The sequence below is a fragment of the Conger conger genome, chromosome 6, assembly GCF_963514075.1.
Source record: "Conger conger chromosome 6, fConCon1.1, whole genome shotgun sequence".
NCBI lineage: Eukaryota > Metazoa > Chordata > Actinopteri > Anguilliformes > Congridae > Conger > Conger conger.
Genome location: NC_083765.1, coordinates 15,072,616 through 15,091,464, shown reverse-complemented (window position 1 = coordinate 15,091,464; position 18,849 = coordinate 15,072,616). Strand labels below are relative to the sequence as shown.

Sequence of the window (18,849 nt, the reverse complement as noted above, 5' to 3'; positions counted from 1 at the left end):
TATGGTTATAAATTGTGCAAATGAAATAGAAACAAAATCAGAGAGGATGGAAAATGGACCGCATTTATATAGCGCTGCTATGCTTTTCAGTTGACGCCCCTCATTCCCTCATGCACACAAACACTACTAATAATAATAATCCCTTGATGCTTGGCCCCCATATGTTTTCTGGAATGTGAGAAAGGTATTTGCGTAACCATCAAAGTGCATCTTCAACCTACATTCATCCTATATCAGTAAAATAAGCATTACCGGGTCATACAGTTCTGCCACCGGGATGTCGTTGAGTTAGGGCGTGCACAGGCTATAATTAATCATAGCAATTCGAACAGTAGCCTATCATTGCGCAAACACGGGGACTTCCTACGTAGGGAGGCGTGTTTTACTACGGAATCTGCAAGTACGCATACAGTGCAATTCATTGGATTTTTTTTTTGTTTTGGCCGTCGCTATTTCCACTGGTTATTTGGTTCCGGTATGTATGTCTGATTGGCTATCAGATTTACGTAGGCTATTCCAGGGACGCAATTGGCTGAAAAAGTAGGTTAGTGGTGCGATAGACACAGAGGAGAGAAAGTAGGTCATAACCCGCAGCTGTAAATCACATTATTTATTTGATAGGGTTCGCACGTGGTTCCCCACCTTTCCCGCGTAAGTAGGTTTTTCAGAATTGTTGTTGTTCATGCTAGCCTTTAACTGTGAATTGCTTTAAAAAGATGTTATATTTTGTTGTGTTTTCAGTAGCTCCCTAGCTACAAACCTTTACTGTCGTCTTTTGCTAGAGAGGAGGGGCAGCCCATCACTGTACTACATAACTTTTAAAGGCGTAGGGCAGGATTTAACGTCAGGAAAGAATCGGGTTTGGAATTTTATCCTGATCACGACCACGCACCAGAGCAATCGGTAGGTTACTGTTCGTCTTTTTAAACCGATTTGATAGCTAGATTGTTACTGTACGTAAAGTAATCCCGATGTCAAAATGGTCTGTAAGTCGTGTTAACAGCTGCGGTTTCAGCAATGCTAAGTGTTGTTTGAACAAATAAGGAAGTATCGTTATTGAAATTGCGATTCAGTCTACATTTAGCAAGATTTCTTTTTCACTTAAGGGTAATTTTACAAATGCCATTGGTTTTTGACAGCTGTCAGTTTAAACGGTTGGAACGGTGCATCATGGTGTATTGAAATCTTAATCGCTCGCAACGTCTTGCAGAGGCAATACGCTGTCCTTGGTATTTTTGCTGGCTATCATTATTTTTATTAAGTGTTTTCCTCAGACGTCTAGTGTAGGCTACGGTGAGAATTCGGAGGACAGGAACTGGATTTATACTAGCATAATCGATGTGACAATGCGCAGAAGATTGTATTCCACTCGTAAATTATATGCACCACACGTTCTGGTGCAGATGTGGATATACCAGTCTGAAGGACAGAGGATACAGCTGTTATTTTATGTGTCAACATACACAGACTCGAAAATTAAAACAGACGGCTGAAATCGATAGCTTTGTGCTGGTTCACAGTCGTGCATAAAATTAGGATGAGAATACAAAGTTCATGGAGATAGACGCAGTTATAAACCACCATACCAGGGATACCAAAATATGTGACACGTTTTTTTTTAAAGAGATGCATGAAATATATGCATGTATGCTTTTTGACACCTATCTATCAATAGTAAAAAAAAAATTAAATGTCATTGATAATCATTTGTACAAGAAGTAAAAGCAGATGTCATGTCATAAAGGTTAAACTCTATGTTCCGAAGTAGGCCTACAAGCAATTTCACAACATGAAAACCAGACTATGCTGTGTATTTAATATAAGGGTTTGTACAGTAAATTATATGCTGTCTTTAATTAGCCAACTGTGGTAAAAGGCCAATGTACTGTATGTAAAGTAAGGTAGAGAAATAAAACAATGTTTGACCTACATGTATACATTATAGTTTCAGCTTTGGTCTGCAAAGTAACCTTTGTGTGCCTTTGGGGATTTTTATGCCTTGGGCTTCATTGTTAAAATATATTTCGTCTTTCGAGAATACTACCATGTCAGGCTCAGAAGGACATTTTAGGGCATGGGTACATGTCTGCCATTCGGCACCTTGTACAGATTTCAGCTCCCTCACAGTGTGTGTATCATCAAGCTGTTAGCCATTAGTCATTGGATGAGCTGAATCTCTCTCTCCTCTCTCCCTCTGTTTTTACATAACGTCTGCCCAGAAATGCAGAACAAAGTGGTTCAACTTTCACAGAGAAAATAGAGTGGATTCTTTAAAAATCTTTTTTATTTTATTTTATTGTTTTAATTTTGTTCATAGGCCCAAGAGCAACTCTCTCCTGTTCTTTTTTGTGATAGTGGACATTGTAAAGTAGGCTAACGGTCTGTAAAGAAAACGGCACGATTTGAGTATGGAGGACATCAGCAGTGTTGGCACATGGTAGAGTATGTCTCAGCTAAATCAAATGTGGTGACTAGTTCTCAGTGCACTCCTCCTCATCTATATTTTAATCACACTAAGCAGTGAAACTGCAGAGCTTGCTGCAGAATGAGGATACTGGCGCCAGAAAGGTTGACCCAGTTTGAAGTTTGTTGTATTGCTGCACGGTACACGGTTCTGTTTCTCCCCCAGCGCTCCCCTGGTTTTGAGTCTCACTCTCTTAACGTAGGAAAAAAAAACTATTTCAAGAAATGTTTCCAAGCTAGCAGGGTGAGTGTTAGTGTTTCCATACGGAAAGCTTGGTTTGTGTTAGTGTTTCCATATGGAAAGCTTTCAGGGAATAACAAAAAGAGTAGGATCATTTATGCCCTCACACTCAAACTTTATTGGGAGATAGGAAGGAAGAATGGCAAAGATAAATTTGATCCTGTCATGCAGTTGACATGGAATATGGTGAGCATGTATTGTTTGAATGATCCTGTTTTCCCTGTAACAGGTATCAGTGTGACCTGGGTGAAACCTATGAAACACTCAAAGTGCAAACCCTGCCTTCTGGTCCTCTTGTTTGCGCCAGGCAAGATCAATTTGCACAGAAAGGTATTTGAATCCGAAATGATTAGGGCCTACGTATTTGACCCACCCAGGTCTGGTATGGGTGCTGTCTTGGTGGTGACTGCAACTGTAAGTCAGACTCAGATGAATGCCCTTAGCATGGCAGTGGACTTGAGCAGGAGTTTCAGCAGCTCATATTTCCAGAGGTCTTCACCTTGTAAACATACACAGTGACCACCAGTCCTTCCTCCTGCCCAACCTCAAACCATAAAATCAACTGTTAATCTGTCGTGCTACCCTGCTTCAAACCAGCATATCAACTTTTAAACATTCCTGCTAGCTCCATTCAAAACTACTCCTACACATTAACTGCTAATCTCTCTTGTAACCTCAAACAAGAAAGAATTTAATCTTTCCTGTGCGCCTAGCACAGACCTACACCTCAATCATTAATCTTACTCATTAGCCATTGTCCCTGGCTATGGTTTTGTACTATATTATACACTCAGTGAGCACTATATTATGTATTTATTAGACTTTTTAAATTTATTTATTAAGTCTTCTGCTGCTGTAGCCTATCCACTTAGAGGTTTAACATGTTGTGTTTTCAGATATGCTCTTCTGCATACCATTGTTGCAATGCATGGTTATTTACGTTACTGTCACCTTCCTGTCAGCTTCGACCAGTCTGGCCTTCTCCTCTGACCACTATCATCAACATTCTCTGCAATGTCTGTTGTGCGTGAAAATCAGCAGTTTCTGAGATACTGAAACCACCCTGTCTGTCACCAACAATAATTCCACGATCAAAGTCACTTAGATCACATTTTTTCAACACTCTGACATTTGGTCTAAATAACCGCTGACAGATTGGCTGATTCAATATTTACATTAACAAGCTGCTGTACAGGTTTACCTAATAAAGTGCTCAGTGAGTGTACGTTGCTCTGGATAAGAGCATCTGCCAAATGCCTGTAATGTAATGTAATGATATCTTAACATTCATGTTCTCCCGCCTGCAAATTTATAAGTGAAAGTAGTGCGTAATGTAACGTAGATATCAACGCCTTAAATGAGGTGAATTCAAACCGCAACACCCGCTTGCTCTCTCTCTCTCTACTGCAGCCCACTCAGTATCCATGCCATTTGTGTTCTGTGTCCTGAGAGGTTGTCAGATATTCAACATCATGTTCAACACACATTCATAAGGCCAAACAGGCCAGTGACCCTAATCCAACTCATTACATGTCCAGGGAGTACATTTGTGCAAAAACCATATGAAATGGACCACCAAGCAGTGAAGAAATGTGATATAGTCAGATGAGTCATCCTTTACCATATTATTGAAAAGGGACACTTGCACATAACACACTCCTAATGAAGCCTACAGGCCTGAGTGCTTTGTTCCAGCCGTGAAGGGTTCTGCCAGTAATGTGATGGTGTATTTTCCTGAGTTGGGTTGGGTGCACTCCTCCATTTAGGAAGCCAGTGCTCCAATGATGGACAGATTGGCTGCATTAAATGTTTTTCCATTACTGGCAGATTGCCAGTGTTTGGGGTTCTACTATTGATGGACACGATAAAGCAGTCCTGCCTGTCTCTGGAGCTTCACGTGTCCATCAGTACCTGTCTCACCAGGCGCCTGACTGTCCACATCCCTGGAGAAAAGCGCTGGATCAAATCACAGGAACGCTGCCTTTCCCATTTCTACACTTGTGTGGCACTAGCCATCAGACCATTCCCCCCACACCCCACCTCTACCCACCTACATCACAATTGTGAATGGTGATGATAAACAGTGTTGTATTCCCTGTGTTTCCACTCTGAAGTGTAAGAGGAAGCTTAGTCGTTTATTAGGTTGTTTGGTATGTAGGTGAAAGTTCTAAAGATTGTGATTTTAGAAAAGAAGTATAAAGAAGCAGGCATGCACTTTGCTGTCTGAGTAATCTCCTTAGGGATTTACCCTCTTGGGTAAAATTCTGTTCAGTGGTGTATATCTGTGTGCAAGGCAGGGGCACTGACATGTTCAATAAATAAATGGCAGCTGCACCTTTAATAAGAACCTAGCAAGGAAATTAAGGACTCCAAGCAAGTTTTTGGGGTGGCAGAATATTAGGTGCTGTTCAGTGGACGAGGATTCGGCTGACCTACTTTCACCCTGACCCGAATTCTCTCTCTCTCTCTCTCTCTCTCTCTCTCTCTCTCTCTCTCTCTCTCTCTCTCTCACTCACTCAAGCATGAACACATACACACATACACACGCAGTGAGACTCAAGTTGTGAAGAGAGTGGCAGTATGTGTGACTGTATAGAGAAAATGAATTAGCAGTGGCATCTTTGTGTAAATGGTGTAGGGGCAGTGTCCTGTCGTAGGGATGAGGGCTGGAAGCTGGTGAAATGGGACCACTGGTTACGTGCAGGTGCTTGTCTTCTCCTTCAGATTTCAGGACTCATTTACTGACCTACTGGTTGAGAGGAGTGGTCTGTTCCACTGTGACATCCTCTGGAAGTTCCCAACATGGCATGTTTTCAACTGGGGGGGGTTGGTATCCTGGAGACCAGAGCACCACAAATTACCTGATCAGACCACCCATTTGTTTTGTGTGTATTTGTGTGTGTGTGTGTGTGTGTGTTCTTCTGCTTCTGTGTGCCCCAAGAATACCAATAATAACCTAAATATTTGTCTGCCAGGGCATATGGATTATGATTTAGGTTATAACAGTTAATGATCCAAATGTCCGCATGGGCACGTGGACTGTGTTAACATAAATAAGCTTTCACGATTCACCTTTGTTCAGTCACATGATTGTACGTGATTGTACTGATATTGTGTAAGTATAGGGGAGGAAGGAGCTGCAGAAAAACAGACCCATGTAAAATCAAGGCTAATTAGGTTGGAACACAAATGTTTTCATGCCTTAGTTCTGGTCGGGTTAGAGAATCAGGGTGCCACCATCATTTTTAATGGTAGTTGTGATTCTTCAGGATGTTTTTTGAGGTTCAAGTAAAATGACAGACAAAAGAAACTGACAGTTTACTTTGATTTATTAATCTATTGATTCCTTTAGGCTTTTTGAGAAGTACTTCATTGAGTTAGCAAAATATCTAGAAGGATCTCTGAGAAGAAAACTGTTTGGAAATTTTGTGAAATCTTCCAGTAGAAAAGCAAATCTAGAAATGCTGGACCGAGTCATGTACACTGTTTGCGTCAAGTGTGGTTTTCAGAATATGATACAGGAACAACAGACTTAGAAAAAAAAATGGACTTATCTCTGTGAAACCAGAGTCTTGTTTCCAGGAACTGGATTCAAAATCCATGTTTGGCTAAAGCCTTGTTTTTAGTTTCATTAAATGAAAGTCTCTCCCAGTAACCTAACCCTTTGAACATATGTGTCCTCAGCAACTTTGATCCCACTACCTTCAGCTGGGCCGGTGTCAACACTCATCCACTTAGCATTGACTTAATAAATATAGTTTAAATACAATTAATAAAAAATAATATGAAAAAAACCTGTATGCTCCTTTTTTGTCAATTCGGTGTTGTGAGGTTCTTATCCAACTACATACTATAAAAGGTTCATAACCCAACGACTAATAAAATAAAGGTGTTTCAGTCCTCCGCATAAATAAACAAAAATGCTGTCTTGGTAAATAGAAATAACATTTTATCCTGTTCCTTACAGTTTATGTTGTATGTTTTTGCCTTTTTGAGACACTGACTGTTCAAATATAGTTAGAATTGCAAACTGTGTAAATGGTGAAAATAAAACCCTTGTATTTGTATGTAAATGTTACGTGTAAATGTTGGTGGAATCCAGGCCATCCACGTCTGCCGGATGTGTTTGTTTCCTGCATTGACACATTGAGCTGCAGAAATAATGCATGAGTCACAGCATGACAACATGATGCAGAGTCCTCCCTGTAGCCCCAGCAGTGAGGCTAATATGTAGGTAGTATTTCTTATGCAAGACCAGTTTGGGTAGCATTTTAATGCAAGACCTGTTAGTGTTATCGGTGGATATATTTCTGGCTCGTTTTGCCGTGTAGGAAATCAACAGTATTGCTGTGTTACGAAACTGGTTATCTAAGCAGGCCATTAAGGTTCAGGCTTGTCCTTGCTTCCTTTCCAGATTGGAGAATCTGTGAACACAGATTGAGATGCTCTGAGAACAGCCACCTGAATGAACATTTGTGGTGAGTGTCCAAAGTGGCAGGCTCTCTGTTTTGTGATATCTGAAAAGCATTGGATAACTTATATATGATTTGATTCATTGCTTCATTTATGATTATGACACTGGTGATGATGGTTGTTAATATGTTATTTTCTGTTAGCACAAACTATTTCCAAGGATTATAAAAAATAATTTTCCTATTTGATATTTGTAAACGATCACATTATTTATCAGTATATCTACAGTATAGTTTCTGTATGCTGTACATAAACTATTATGTAAAGCATAGCTACTAGGTGTGGAAGGTAAGATGTTATGTATCGCTTTATTTTTAGCATGCCAATAAATCAGGGGACCAGAATATATATTGTCTATTCCTTACTACTCTAGATGATCTAATGGCAGACCAAAGAATGGACATTTCTTCAACAATGAATGAGTTCATGTCCCCCGGAGCCACCAACCTGATCAGCAGCTCCATCAACACTTCAGGCATTGATTACACACGGAAGAGGAAGGGCAGCTCCACCGATTACCAGTAAGCCCCCTGCCCACCAACAGAGCCTTTCAGATACTGTGTGGTACAATCCCTCAGAGGGGAGGCAGTAATGCATGTTTTCCTTTAATATGACATTCATCACTACAGAACATATTTGATTACCATGTATTCTTGAGAATAATGGCATAATTAACTTTTCATTATTGGACAATTATGGCGTAAATGGGATCAATTTGGAATATGTGTTCTATTACTAGGATTTACAGTCCCTTAATTAAAGGTTAATTCCTTTGTTGTTGGTATACACTGAAGACAATAGAGTTTCAAGTCAAAACATGTACATGAGATGACAGAGCCTAATTTCAGCTTTTATTTCCTGGTATTATTTATCTAGATTTGTTAAAAACAACTTGAACATATCACCTTTTGTATCAGACCACCCAATTTTTAGGAGAAAAAAAATATTGGAACATGTGACTGACAGTTATTTCTTGTTGCCCAGGTGTGTCCTGTTAGATTGATTGGTTAAACAATACATAGTTCTGTATGTCTACTCTTGGTTTTAGCCTTGGGTTTAGCTTTGGAAGACTGCAATTGTATTAGAAAAGATCAGACCAGAGAGCTGTCTTTGGGTGAAAAGCAAGCCATTTTGAAGCTTATAAAAGAGGGGAAATCAGAGCCATTGCACAAGCATTGGGGATAGCTGTACAACTTGGAATGTCCTGAAAAAGAAATAAATCACTGGCGTACTGAGCAACAGACATCGAACAGGTCGACCAAGGAAAACAACAGGAGTTCACAGAAACATTGTGATAGCTGTGAAGAAAAACCCCAAAACATTAGTCAGTGACATCACAAACAATCTCTACAGGGTAGGGGTGAAGGTATCTCAAACAACTATTCAAAGATACAGATTTAGAGAGCACAAGATGCAAACCACCTATCAGTAGTAAGAATCGGAAGGCGAGATTACAATTTGCAAATAATTACACAGATGAGCTACAAAAGTTCTGGAACAAAGTTTTATGGGCTGATGAGACCAAAATGAACCACAATCAGAAGGGATCTGCTCATGATCCAAAGTATATGAGCTTATCTGTGAAGCACGGTGGAGGAAGTGTCATGGCTTGGGCTTGCATGGCTGCTTCTGGAGTGGGCTCACTAATCTTTATTGATGATGTAGCTCATGATGGTAGCAGCAGGATGAATTCAGAAGTCTACAAAAACATGCTGTCTGCCAACTTACAGAGAATTCCAAACTAATTGGGAGGAACTTCATCGTGCAGCAAGACAATGACCCAAAACACACTGCCACCACAACAAAGGACTTCATTAGGGAGAAAATGTGGATGGTTTTAGACTGGCTGGTCACCAGACACAATTGAAGGGAAAACTCCCCTGAAACAAACAACGTGTTATTTACTTAAATACTTTCTGCTCCACTATTTTTGCTCACCTAAAATTTGTGCGGTCTGATAACAAAGTAGTTTATCCCATCTAGGTGTAAATACCAGGAAATAAAAGTTGAAATTCTGAACTCTTGTCTTGTGTTTATCTTTTTATCTCAACCCCAGATATATAGTCAGTGTATTGCAAAACTTTGTGGTTCCAATACTTTTGGAGGGGTCTGTACATGGATATTGTGGTATATTATGACACATTGGCCCCTACATGCTTGCTGGAACCTTAACCAATGAATGTACTTGCTTTTGCAGAATTGATGGATTTCCTTTTGAGTAAGTATTCACAAAATGTTTTATTTATTAATTTTATAAATGTTTGACATAAGTTTTGTATCACTTTCCAGACTCAGATTAAAAGACTAGAGACACTGAAAACACTATTTCTGCTGTTTTTTATAGTTATACTGCAGTGAAACTCAGTAGATACTGAGTGGCAGTATGTGTGATCGAGTATACTTGCAAATACAATTTTATAAGTCACCTATTCTTTTAATGTACTACAAATTATGACTCCTACTGAATATTAGTCAGCTTTTAACACTGGCAATCCTGTTTGTTGCTTTGAGATAAATTCATAATTATATGTTTATTAATAATTCTTTGCTAATATACCGGTACACATGGGTGACTGTAAAAGACACTGTAAAGACAGGAAATGTACTATAAAAGATAATCTTAAATCAGATTTGTATATATTTATTTGTATATGACTTATACATCATATACATACAGTAATAGCATCAGCTTTAGATCAGGGTTTGTCTGCTTTGTGTTTATTTCCCTGATAGCAGGTGCAATTTCTTGCCTGGTTCCACTATTTTCAGGACACAAGCTAATTATCACAATTATTTACATTTCTTGCAAGTAACTCTTGTTATTTTTCTTGTTTTGAAGTGACAGCATGGACACAGACAAAGATAAACAACTTGGAAGGTAAACTCAAAAATGTAATATGGATCATTGTTATTGCAGTAGATTTGTATATTTTAGTTGCTATTTAATACTGGAAGTTATAATACTAATACTGAAGATGTGATGGCAGCGATAGCACAGTGAACAGGTTGTGTAAGGTTTAATTCTCTGTACATTCTTATCATCTTGAATCAGAAAACAGATTCTATTGGATGTGTATGTTTCAGTATCAGCTTCAAGATCAGTCTTCTTGGCTGTCCTGTACTTATGCTCTTGTTGCACTTACATCAAGTTACTGTATCTTGTAGTTGCATTGTTAGGTTCTCTGGGTAAGAACATCCTCCAAATAAATAATATTGCAACAAGCTGCCACACAGAGACCCTGTCTTACTTGCAGAGGCTCTTTCCTAACGCCTTACACACTGTATTGCATAGCAATAGGTTTTGCCCTTGAACATCTCCTCCCCCCTCTCTCCTCAGGGACTGTGTGGAGCAGCCAGGCCGGATTAAGAATGCCAGGTACGGGGCACCTTTCACTCCTGGAATGTCAGGGCCCTATATTTTGTACAGTTTTGGATAGTAAATCATGCTTCTGGAATCGCAGCGTGTGCCACAAGTCAGTGAATACTATCCACATCCGCACCCCAGCCCACACAGTCCTACAGGAGAGAGCTAGCACCGGTTGGAGGAGAGACATACTCTCTCACAGATGGTTGTAGGTGCCTGCAGAGTAGCAGGGGGTGCTAATGTAGACTCAAACTCACTATGTCTTTATGGGAATATTTTCATAATCACGGAATTGGTGTATCTCCCTCTATGGCCTTCAGTTTTCATTCTCAGTTTTCATTCTCACTGCGAGCGCATCAGCTGCACATTATGGGTTGGGTTCAGCTCCATTTCCGCTGTTTGTTGTGACAGGGAGGCCCACAGCCAGATCGAGAAGAGGAGGCGGGACAAGATGAACAGCTTCATCGATGAGCTGGCGTCATTGGTGCCCACCTGCAATGCCATGTCCCGCAAGCTGGACAAACTGACCGTGCTACGCATGGCTGTACAGCACATGAAGACGCTACGAGGTGAGAGTCAGACTTTGGTATCCTAGCAACAACCGTAGGGTGCCTACGGACGGGAAAATGTATCCGGCAGAAGGCTGACACCTCATTGCATCTGTGTACAGTGGGGGTGCGGTGAGTGGGCAGTACAGCGGGTGGGAAGGTAGCTATAATAGTACCGTTCATTTTGTTCTCTCAGGAAAACCCACCTACCTGTGGGGATTGGTTAAGCTAAGGTTCTGTGGTTTACATTCTCAGCTCGCACTACAGCCACTGGATCTAGCCCTACTCAGTTCTGTGGTCATCTCTGCTGTTTACCACTGATTATAGCCCCCGCTGAAATTACATCACATTATATCACAAAATAAAAGCATAATATATTTTCTCAGGTGCTGCAAACCCTTACACAGAGGCAAACTACAAACCAGCTTTCCTTTCAGACGATGAGCTGAAACACTTAATATTAAGGGTAAGTTACATGGCTTTGTGTGTGTGTGTGTGTGTGTGTGTGTGAGTGTGTGTGTGCGACAAACCTCCCCTGCTTCTTGTCATGAGAGGAAGCGAAGATAACGTACCTTCTCACTTCTCCCAACAGGCTGCTGATGGCTTTCTGTTTGTCGTTGGCTGTGACCGTGGGAAGATTCTCTTTGTGTCAGAGTCGGTCTATAAAATCCTGAATTACAGCCAAGTATGTTCTGTCCCAAGGCTACAAAAACTCATTTTGATATTGTCATAATTATTATCTGAAGAGATAAAATATACACAAGCGTATGTCATTTTTATGATGTTATTTACGCTCTCTCTCTCTCCAGAACGATTTGATTGGACAGAGTCTGTTTGACTATCTGCATCCGAAAGACATTGCCAAAGTCAAGGAGCAGTTGTCCTCATCAGACACAGCACCACGGGAGCGACTCATTGATGCCAAAAGTAAAGACCCAATATACAGCCTCACCCTTGTAGTAGTAATTATGCAACTAGAGTAATCATGTAACGGTGTAAGAGTAGTAAGCAATAATGATGTGACACTGTAAGAGAAACAGTCGCAGTAACAATATGATGGGTGTAATAATAAACAGTAATAATGACAATAATAACATAACAGTGGTTAAAATAGTGGTTTGTCATCCGTGAGGATTTTTTTCCTGACAATTTCAAAACTTTCTAATGAAAATCATTTAAGCTGTTATTTTACTCTATCATAGAGATGGTCAGTAAATGTTCTTCATGTACTGTTTATTATAACTGATATAAAAAAAACTGTTTCATAAAGAAACTTTTTGCTTTTAAAGTTTAGCTTTTAATTTTTCCCCTGAAAAACCAAGCCAATCTGTGGCTCACAAATGAAGGTTTACACTGAATGATGGATTTGGAAAGCCATTATACCCCTAGCAATGCAGCAGCAGTACAGAGGGTAACAGTATAAAGGCAGGAGTGGCAGTGGCTGTGTAACTGCGGTAATGCCAGCAGCAGGGTGGGGTGATAATGGAGTGCTGTACGGTGTCTTCAGCTGGTCTCCCCGTGAAGACGGACATCGCCCCCAGCCCGTCCCGGCTGTGCTCTGGGGCCAGGCGCTCCTTCTTCTGCCGAATGAAGTGCAACAAACCCTCGGTGAAGATGGAGGACAAAGAGTTCCCCTCCACCTGCTCCAAAAAGAAAGGTACCCCCTCTGACCTCCATGCTGTCAATACTGCTGGATCCATATCACATCCTCTTAGATTATTCCTGTAGCAGTGCATGCCGTCCATCCACATCATTCCTTATGTGTGACACTAGGGACTGAAGTGAAATAAGCCAATTTTGCCATTGGGAATCTGAGCACAGCAGGTCATAAATAGTAGCAGTTTAAGTCCATTCTTGTATGACTTTGCAACATCATATACATGTCAATTTAATTAATGAGGCCCATGACCTATGATGCTTAGTTTTCCTTGGGAACTTGTGAGGTGTTTACATGTTTGTGAAAAGGTTCATGTTTAATATGGTCAATAGTTTCTTCGGAACAAAACTATTCATTATGAAAAAATTAATCTGTGTTTACTAAAGCAGTGGAGTCGGACATTTTCTGTGATGCGCAGGCCTTTTGCTGACAGAGGGGGAACGTGTGTTTTTGTTTTTTTTTGTCCCCCAAAATGGTAGCTGACCGCAAGAGCTTCTGCACCATCCACAGCACAGGATACCTGAAGAGCTGGCCACCCACCAAGATGGGCCTGGAGGAGGACAACGAGCCTGACAACGAGGGCTGCAACCTCAGCTGCCTGGTGGCCATCGGCCGGCTGCACCCCCACATCCTGCCCCAGCCCACCCACAGCGACATCCGCATCAAGCCCACTGAGTACGTCTCGCGCCACGCCATCGATGGCAAGTTCGTCTTCGTCGATCAGAGGTGAGGGGACTCGTCGAACCGTGCTTCTCTGTCTGAATTCATGGGAACAAAAGACCCGTTTTTGGTTGTTTTTTTTAAACCTTCAGACATCTTATGTATTGCTTTATAAACAGTGGGAAAGATGATACTGTGCTTAATCCAGGCTGTTGTTAAAGTATTGGGTAGCGTTGTCGTATATCAAGTAAGGAAAGTACATCCCAAGCAATGAGATGCATTCGACTACGCAGATGAGGAATGAGCTTTGCGGAAGCACACTCCGAACTCCAAAGTTATATATGGATTGGTAATCTAACATTTTGACTGGGATCGACTGTCACGGGCACAGAACTTTCAGAAATAGCAACTGGGGAAATTATAAGAGCTACATAAATGTAAGCATCACAAAAGTAGGCAGGCTGTGGGCTGCTGTCTCCCTGTGAGATGAGACCTCCCTCCAGCTAAGGGTGCTTTGAGTCATAGCCTCTCAGCAGAATTAACAGGCTTCGTTTTTGAGACCTGCGGATGCAAACGGATGAGCCTGGAACCTGGAGAGAATTGAAGCTTCGGCCTGCGCACCATCCTCAGCCTCCTGAGCCTCCTCGCTTCGGAATTAGAGCCACAGCTTGTGTGTGGGAGAGAGCTTCCAATTTTAGCCGCGACCCAGCTTCCTGTACAGGGGCCAAGTGGAGCCTCAGCATGGGGCTGAACAGAACACAGGCTAAAAATACGAAAGCACTCTGCTCCTGTAACACCCCCCCCCCCCCCCCCCAGGCTGTTCCAGTTAATTCAGAGGGTGGATATGACATATTTTTCAATGGGTCTTTTTTTAATAACGGTTGATTCAAAGCTTTTAAAATTATTTTTTTTATTCATTCATACCTCCGTGTTTTGGCAAAGCCTTGAATTCCTGATCTTGAGATTTACAGTCATAGGTTTCTGAATCTGGTGTAGTGGAACTCTCTGGTTCCCCTCCAGACAGTCATCTCTCTCTAGCTCCATACCATAATGCCTGATTACACTACCAGTATATAAGGAATTGAAGACCATGATTTGTAGATGGTTAATTTAACACCCTTTTCTGTAGAGCCGAGAGACAAATTGGCTCTACAGAACAAAAACAAAACGTTTGAGGGTCTGCACTGAGCTCATTTTCCTTTGTCAGGGAACTCTGATGTGAGTTCACGCTGTACATGGGCTGTACCAACCAAATCATGTAGAAATATACAAAGAAATATTTTTGTTGCATTCAGTCGGGTTTCATAATTGATTTCCATAGTGCTTGTTTTTTAGAACCTCACAAATGCTCTTGTCTCCACATCCAGAGCAACTGCGATTCTGGCCTATTTACCCCAAGAGCTCCTGGGAACGTCGTTCTACGAATATTTCCACCAGGATGACATTGGCCACCTGGCTGAATGCCACAGACAAGGTACCGGTCCAGAGCAGAACGGCTGGGCGGTTCATGGCATGGGCTTTGCCTTGTACTGCTAGATAGGACGGATTCCTCGCTGTTACACTGCCTTGAGTGACATGAGTAACATTCGGCTCAGACACAGGGAATCCAACAAGGGCAGCAGATGCATTTCAAGGGATCTAGCTTATGATATCCAAGGGTATCTGACTCAACCAGAGAGAAAGGTCCTCATCCACAAGAGAACAAGACCAGCCATTACTGCTATCCACATTTGTCAATGGCAGAGTTCTTCACTTCAAGAGTTCACCTGAACTTCTTCAGTAAGCAGTCAGCTGCAAAAGCGGTAGAAATGTACACTATGCAGGTGGCCTAGCATGTGGGAATTTATTGGGAAAATGAATAAATGCATTTATGCATAAATAAAAAATATGCATACACACCTCTTCTCTGAGCTCACAGCCTGCCATTTGTCAGTTCTGCAGATGAGAGAGAAGATCAGCACCAGCTGTTACAAGTTCAAGGTGAAGGACGGGTCCTTCATCACCCTCAGGAGTCGCTGGTTCAGCTTCATGAACCCCTGGACCAAAGAGGTGGAGTACATCGTCTCCACCAACACCGTCGTCTCGTAAGTGTCAGCATCACCACGTCCCAGTACACATCTCCCAGCCTGCTTCATAAACCTCTTCCACTCCTGGACCATGCCGAAGAAACTGCTGTTGATCAGATCCCATAGCACTTCAAACTGGAGTACTGGCCAAATTTCCAGCCTGGCTATCTCAGTCTCTACCACTGAATAAATGAAGCAGTAATCCTTCCTCTCCACCTCCACTGATGCATGTTGAAGGGTCAACAGATGATTTTTGCCACTTTTTATTGCCAGTTGCAATTTCTCACAACTGTATTTCACTGATGATGAGGCCTATACATTTCTTCCTCCGTAAACATTTCTTACATTTTCATTTCCCGTGCCCAGCGAGTTCCAAGTATGTTGGCTGAGTTGGTAGAGCATTGTGATAACCACATACAGTATCACTACGTATGCTGAATAATGTATGCATCCACATACTGTCCGTCGCTGTGCTAAAGAAGATACAGTATAAGGTATATTGTGAGATTCAGTAAAAATACTGCAAACCTTTTGCTGTACACAAATCAAGGTACAGCACTGCTGATGTTTATGCTAGCTGCAGGGTTATAATATCAGTATATATGTAACTTTTCCCTCTGCATTATCCATAGTGGGGCTCTGTGTTAACCGTGGCTACAGGAACATGGCTGAGTGGCTGTGGGCTGAATGCTTATTCAAGTGTGAACTGAAGGACCTTCCTCCCTCCCTCCCTCCCTCCCTCCCTCCCTCCTGCAGAGGCAGTGCGCTTGACGGCACTGAGCCGGGCTATCCTCAGCTGACCGCGTCTCCGCAAAGCATGGACAGTGTACTGACTGCAGGGGATGGTGAGTCCGCCCTCCTCATATCCGGGCAGGATGACCCTGCCTCATACTTGTGTGTTCTGACAGCGCATTAGAGTGCTGGTAGCCATTCATTTTTCATACAAAGATGTGAAAGAGAGCCACAACCACAGCCTCAATGGGCATCTTTCACCTCTTTATATGAAACATTAATGACTGCCAGCTGCATTAACCCCGATAGGGCTGTGAGGTTTCTTTTGTGCACTGTCCAACTGAAAACCACTTTCCCCTGAATTACCAGTCTACATTAACTTATGTGGTGAGTCACAGCACTAGAACTATCACAAGCATAGCTTCTGTCACATTCTGCAAAAAAACGTCACTTAAAGGAAAGGGGCAGCTGTACATACTTTGTTAAACAGCAGTAACATAAAATGCATTTCATGAAATCAGCCAGCTAAAAGGCTTCCTAGCGCCCTGGGTGACGGACATGCTTTTGGTGCAGGCACCGGGAAACGGGCTCTCCAGACTGTGCCTGGCATCCCAGGGGGCACACGGGCAGGGGCGGGCAAGATCGGGCGCATGATTGCTGACGAAGTGATGGAGATCCAGAGGTACGAGAAGCATAATACATCCTGCATCCATCTTAATTATCTGCCTTACTTATCTGTATTTAATCTTGAGACTTCCCGTTTCTAGTTCAATATTTTTTGTTACTGTAAATCTTCTTCACATTGTAAATAGTTTAACTTAGAAATGGATGTTTTTATTCCTCTTGCTCCTCAGTGATGAGCTGTGTAATTCTGCTAGCTTGTAGGTCAGCATGAATCCTGGCCTACATTTAGTACATACTAATTATGTACAATGTAGTAATAGAGCCAAATGTAAATGTGTAAAACGTGAAGTGTAACCGTTTTTACCGGCGTCTCTCCCTGGCAGGATTCGGGGTTCTTCTCCCTCCAGCTGTGGCTCTAGTCCCCTCAACATCACCAGCACCCCCCCGCCAGACACATCCTCCCCAGGGGGCAAGAAGGTAGGGAGTCTGTCTGTCTGTCTGTATGTCTGTCTGTCTGTATGTATGTATGTATGTATGTATGTATGTGTGCAATCTCACACACACTCAGGGCACATTCATTATTTGATTTTCATGATCACTTGTTCCCAGTAACCCCTACATTTGGTTAAATCATTAAATCAGTCAGTCTTATCAACCTAGTCCAAAATTTGTATTTCACAAATGACACTTATTTTGTATGAAATGTGTCATAGTACAGCTGTCTGGGTTGACTCATAACTATAAAAATATAATTCTAATGAACAAAAGGTTATTTAACAGAGCCTAATGGCCTAATGGTTAATCACATGGGGTTTTGAAATAGTTCTAATGAGAACAGACCATGACACTACATTGAATTGTCAATTTATGAAAACAAACTGCCAAATGTTTTGTATAACATCACTGACATACTAAACCAGTTCTGCTTGATTTAAGATTCAAAACGGCGGAATTCCAGACCTCCCATCTGGAGGGATGATCCCAGGGCCAGACTCCATTGGGTACCCATACTCCAACAACTCCATCACCAGTAAGTCTGTCCCCCTATGTACTACTTCTAACACAGCTAATAGCCCCAGCTGTAGATGAGTGTGTGAATACTGACGGTTGCTCTGCTGCAGGTGAGAACTCTCACCTGAGCATCAGCATCATGGACGAGCCGGGCTCCAGCAGCCCCAGTCACGACGAGGCGGCCATGGCGGTCATCATGAGCCTGCTGGAGGCTGACGCGGGGCTGGGGGGCCCTGTGGACTTCAGCGACCTGCCCTGGCCTCTGTGAGAGCCCTCCCTGCCCCCAGAGAGGAGACCCAGTGGGGCGGGGCGGGAGACGTGGGATGGACTGGCGGAAGGACGGTACGCTCTTCTCGTGAGAATAAGCAGGACCTGGTCCGGACTCGGTTCAGCACTGCCAGGTAGAACTAGGAATCATATAAGCTCCGGACATGGCTCGCAAAGGATTCTGGGACGGTTTGGCATTTGAAGCCCTCTGACTGACCGGGAGCAGAAGTGTCAACGCCTCCTGTCCTGATCCGGTTCTCCGGGTGCTCTGTGCAGTTACCATGCACCAGGATCACCGGCAGGGTGCCATTTTCTTTCACACGTGCTGTTTTAGTGTTTGAGTTTTTACACTACAGATGTTTCCATGTTCAATATTTCCTTGTACATACATGTTTATTCAATCATGTAAGAAATCTTTTCTCTAAATATATGGTTAAAAGTATCTTGCATCAGCATTGAGATATTTTTTAAATAAAATGTACATTTATCTGGAATCTACTGTTGTGTGTACTTTCAGTGAATTACTTCACATCTCCTTTTTATTAGATGTGCATCATTTTCTCAGCTTGTGTGTAAATCAGGTCTTTGTGTTCTACTGCCCTCCAGTGGCTGCTTGGTAGTAGTCTGGAGAGGCAAACGGTAGACAATTTCACAAGTGCCACCAAGAAAATATTTTCAAACATACGCAAAATCCACCATACAGCCAAATCACATTAAGTGTGGAGCCTTAATTTTAGCACAAC

At 42.1% G+C, this 18,849-nt stretch overlaps 1 protein-coding gene across 5 annotated transcripts; it reads left to right on the top strand.

The window, feature by feature from the left end:
- The first annotated feature begins 416 nt into the window (after positions 1–416).
- LOC133130750 (basic helix-loop-helix ARNT-like protein 1) lies at positions 417–18,600 on the top strand. Of its 5 annotated transcripts, none has more exons than XM_061245570.1 (19): positions 417–475; positions 7,119–7,182; positions 7,551–7,698; positions 9,375–9,395; positions 10,017–10,055; positions 10,515–10,553; positions 10,953–11,110; positions 11,476–11,555; positions 11,682–11,774; positions 11,899–12,016; positions 12,597–12,746; positions 13,226–13,472; positions 14,774–14,880; positions 15,340–15,490; positions 16,229–16,317; positions 16,778–16,886; positions 17,212–17,305; positions 17,765–17,858; positions 17,950–18,600. In XM_061245570.1, exons 2-19 carry the CDS (start codon positions 7,170–7,172, stop codon positions 18,105–18,107), a joined length of 1,908 nt encoding a protein of 635 aa, XP_061101554.1. In that variant the 5' UTR covers positions 417–475; positions 7,119–7,169; the 3' UTR covers positions 18,108–18,600. The 5 variants fall into 5 exon arrangements, with proteins under 5 accessions (XP_061101554.1, XP_061101551.1, XP_061101552.1 ...); XM_061245567.1 differs by lacking the exon at positions 417–475 and adding an exon at positions 551–651; XM_061245568.1 differs by lacking the exon at positions 417–475 and adding an exon at positions 785–903.
- Positions 18,601–18,849: the final 249 nt, after the last annotated feature.

Bases quoted from the DNA above. Each gene is read 5' to 3' on its own strand.
- LOC133130750 (XM_061245570.1), top strand. The intron at 11,775-11,898 runs GTATGTTCTGTC...CTCTCTCTCCAG, and splicing joins AAATCCTGAATTACAGCCAA to AACGATTTGATTGGACAGAG. The intron at 12,017-12,596 runs GTAAAGACCCAA...CGGTGTCTTCAG, and splicing joins GCGACTCATTGATGCCAAAA to CTGGTCTCCCCGTGAAGACG.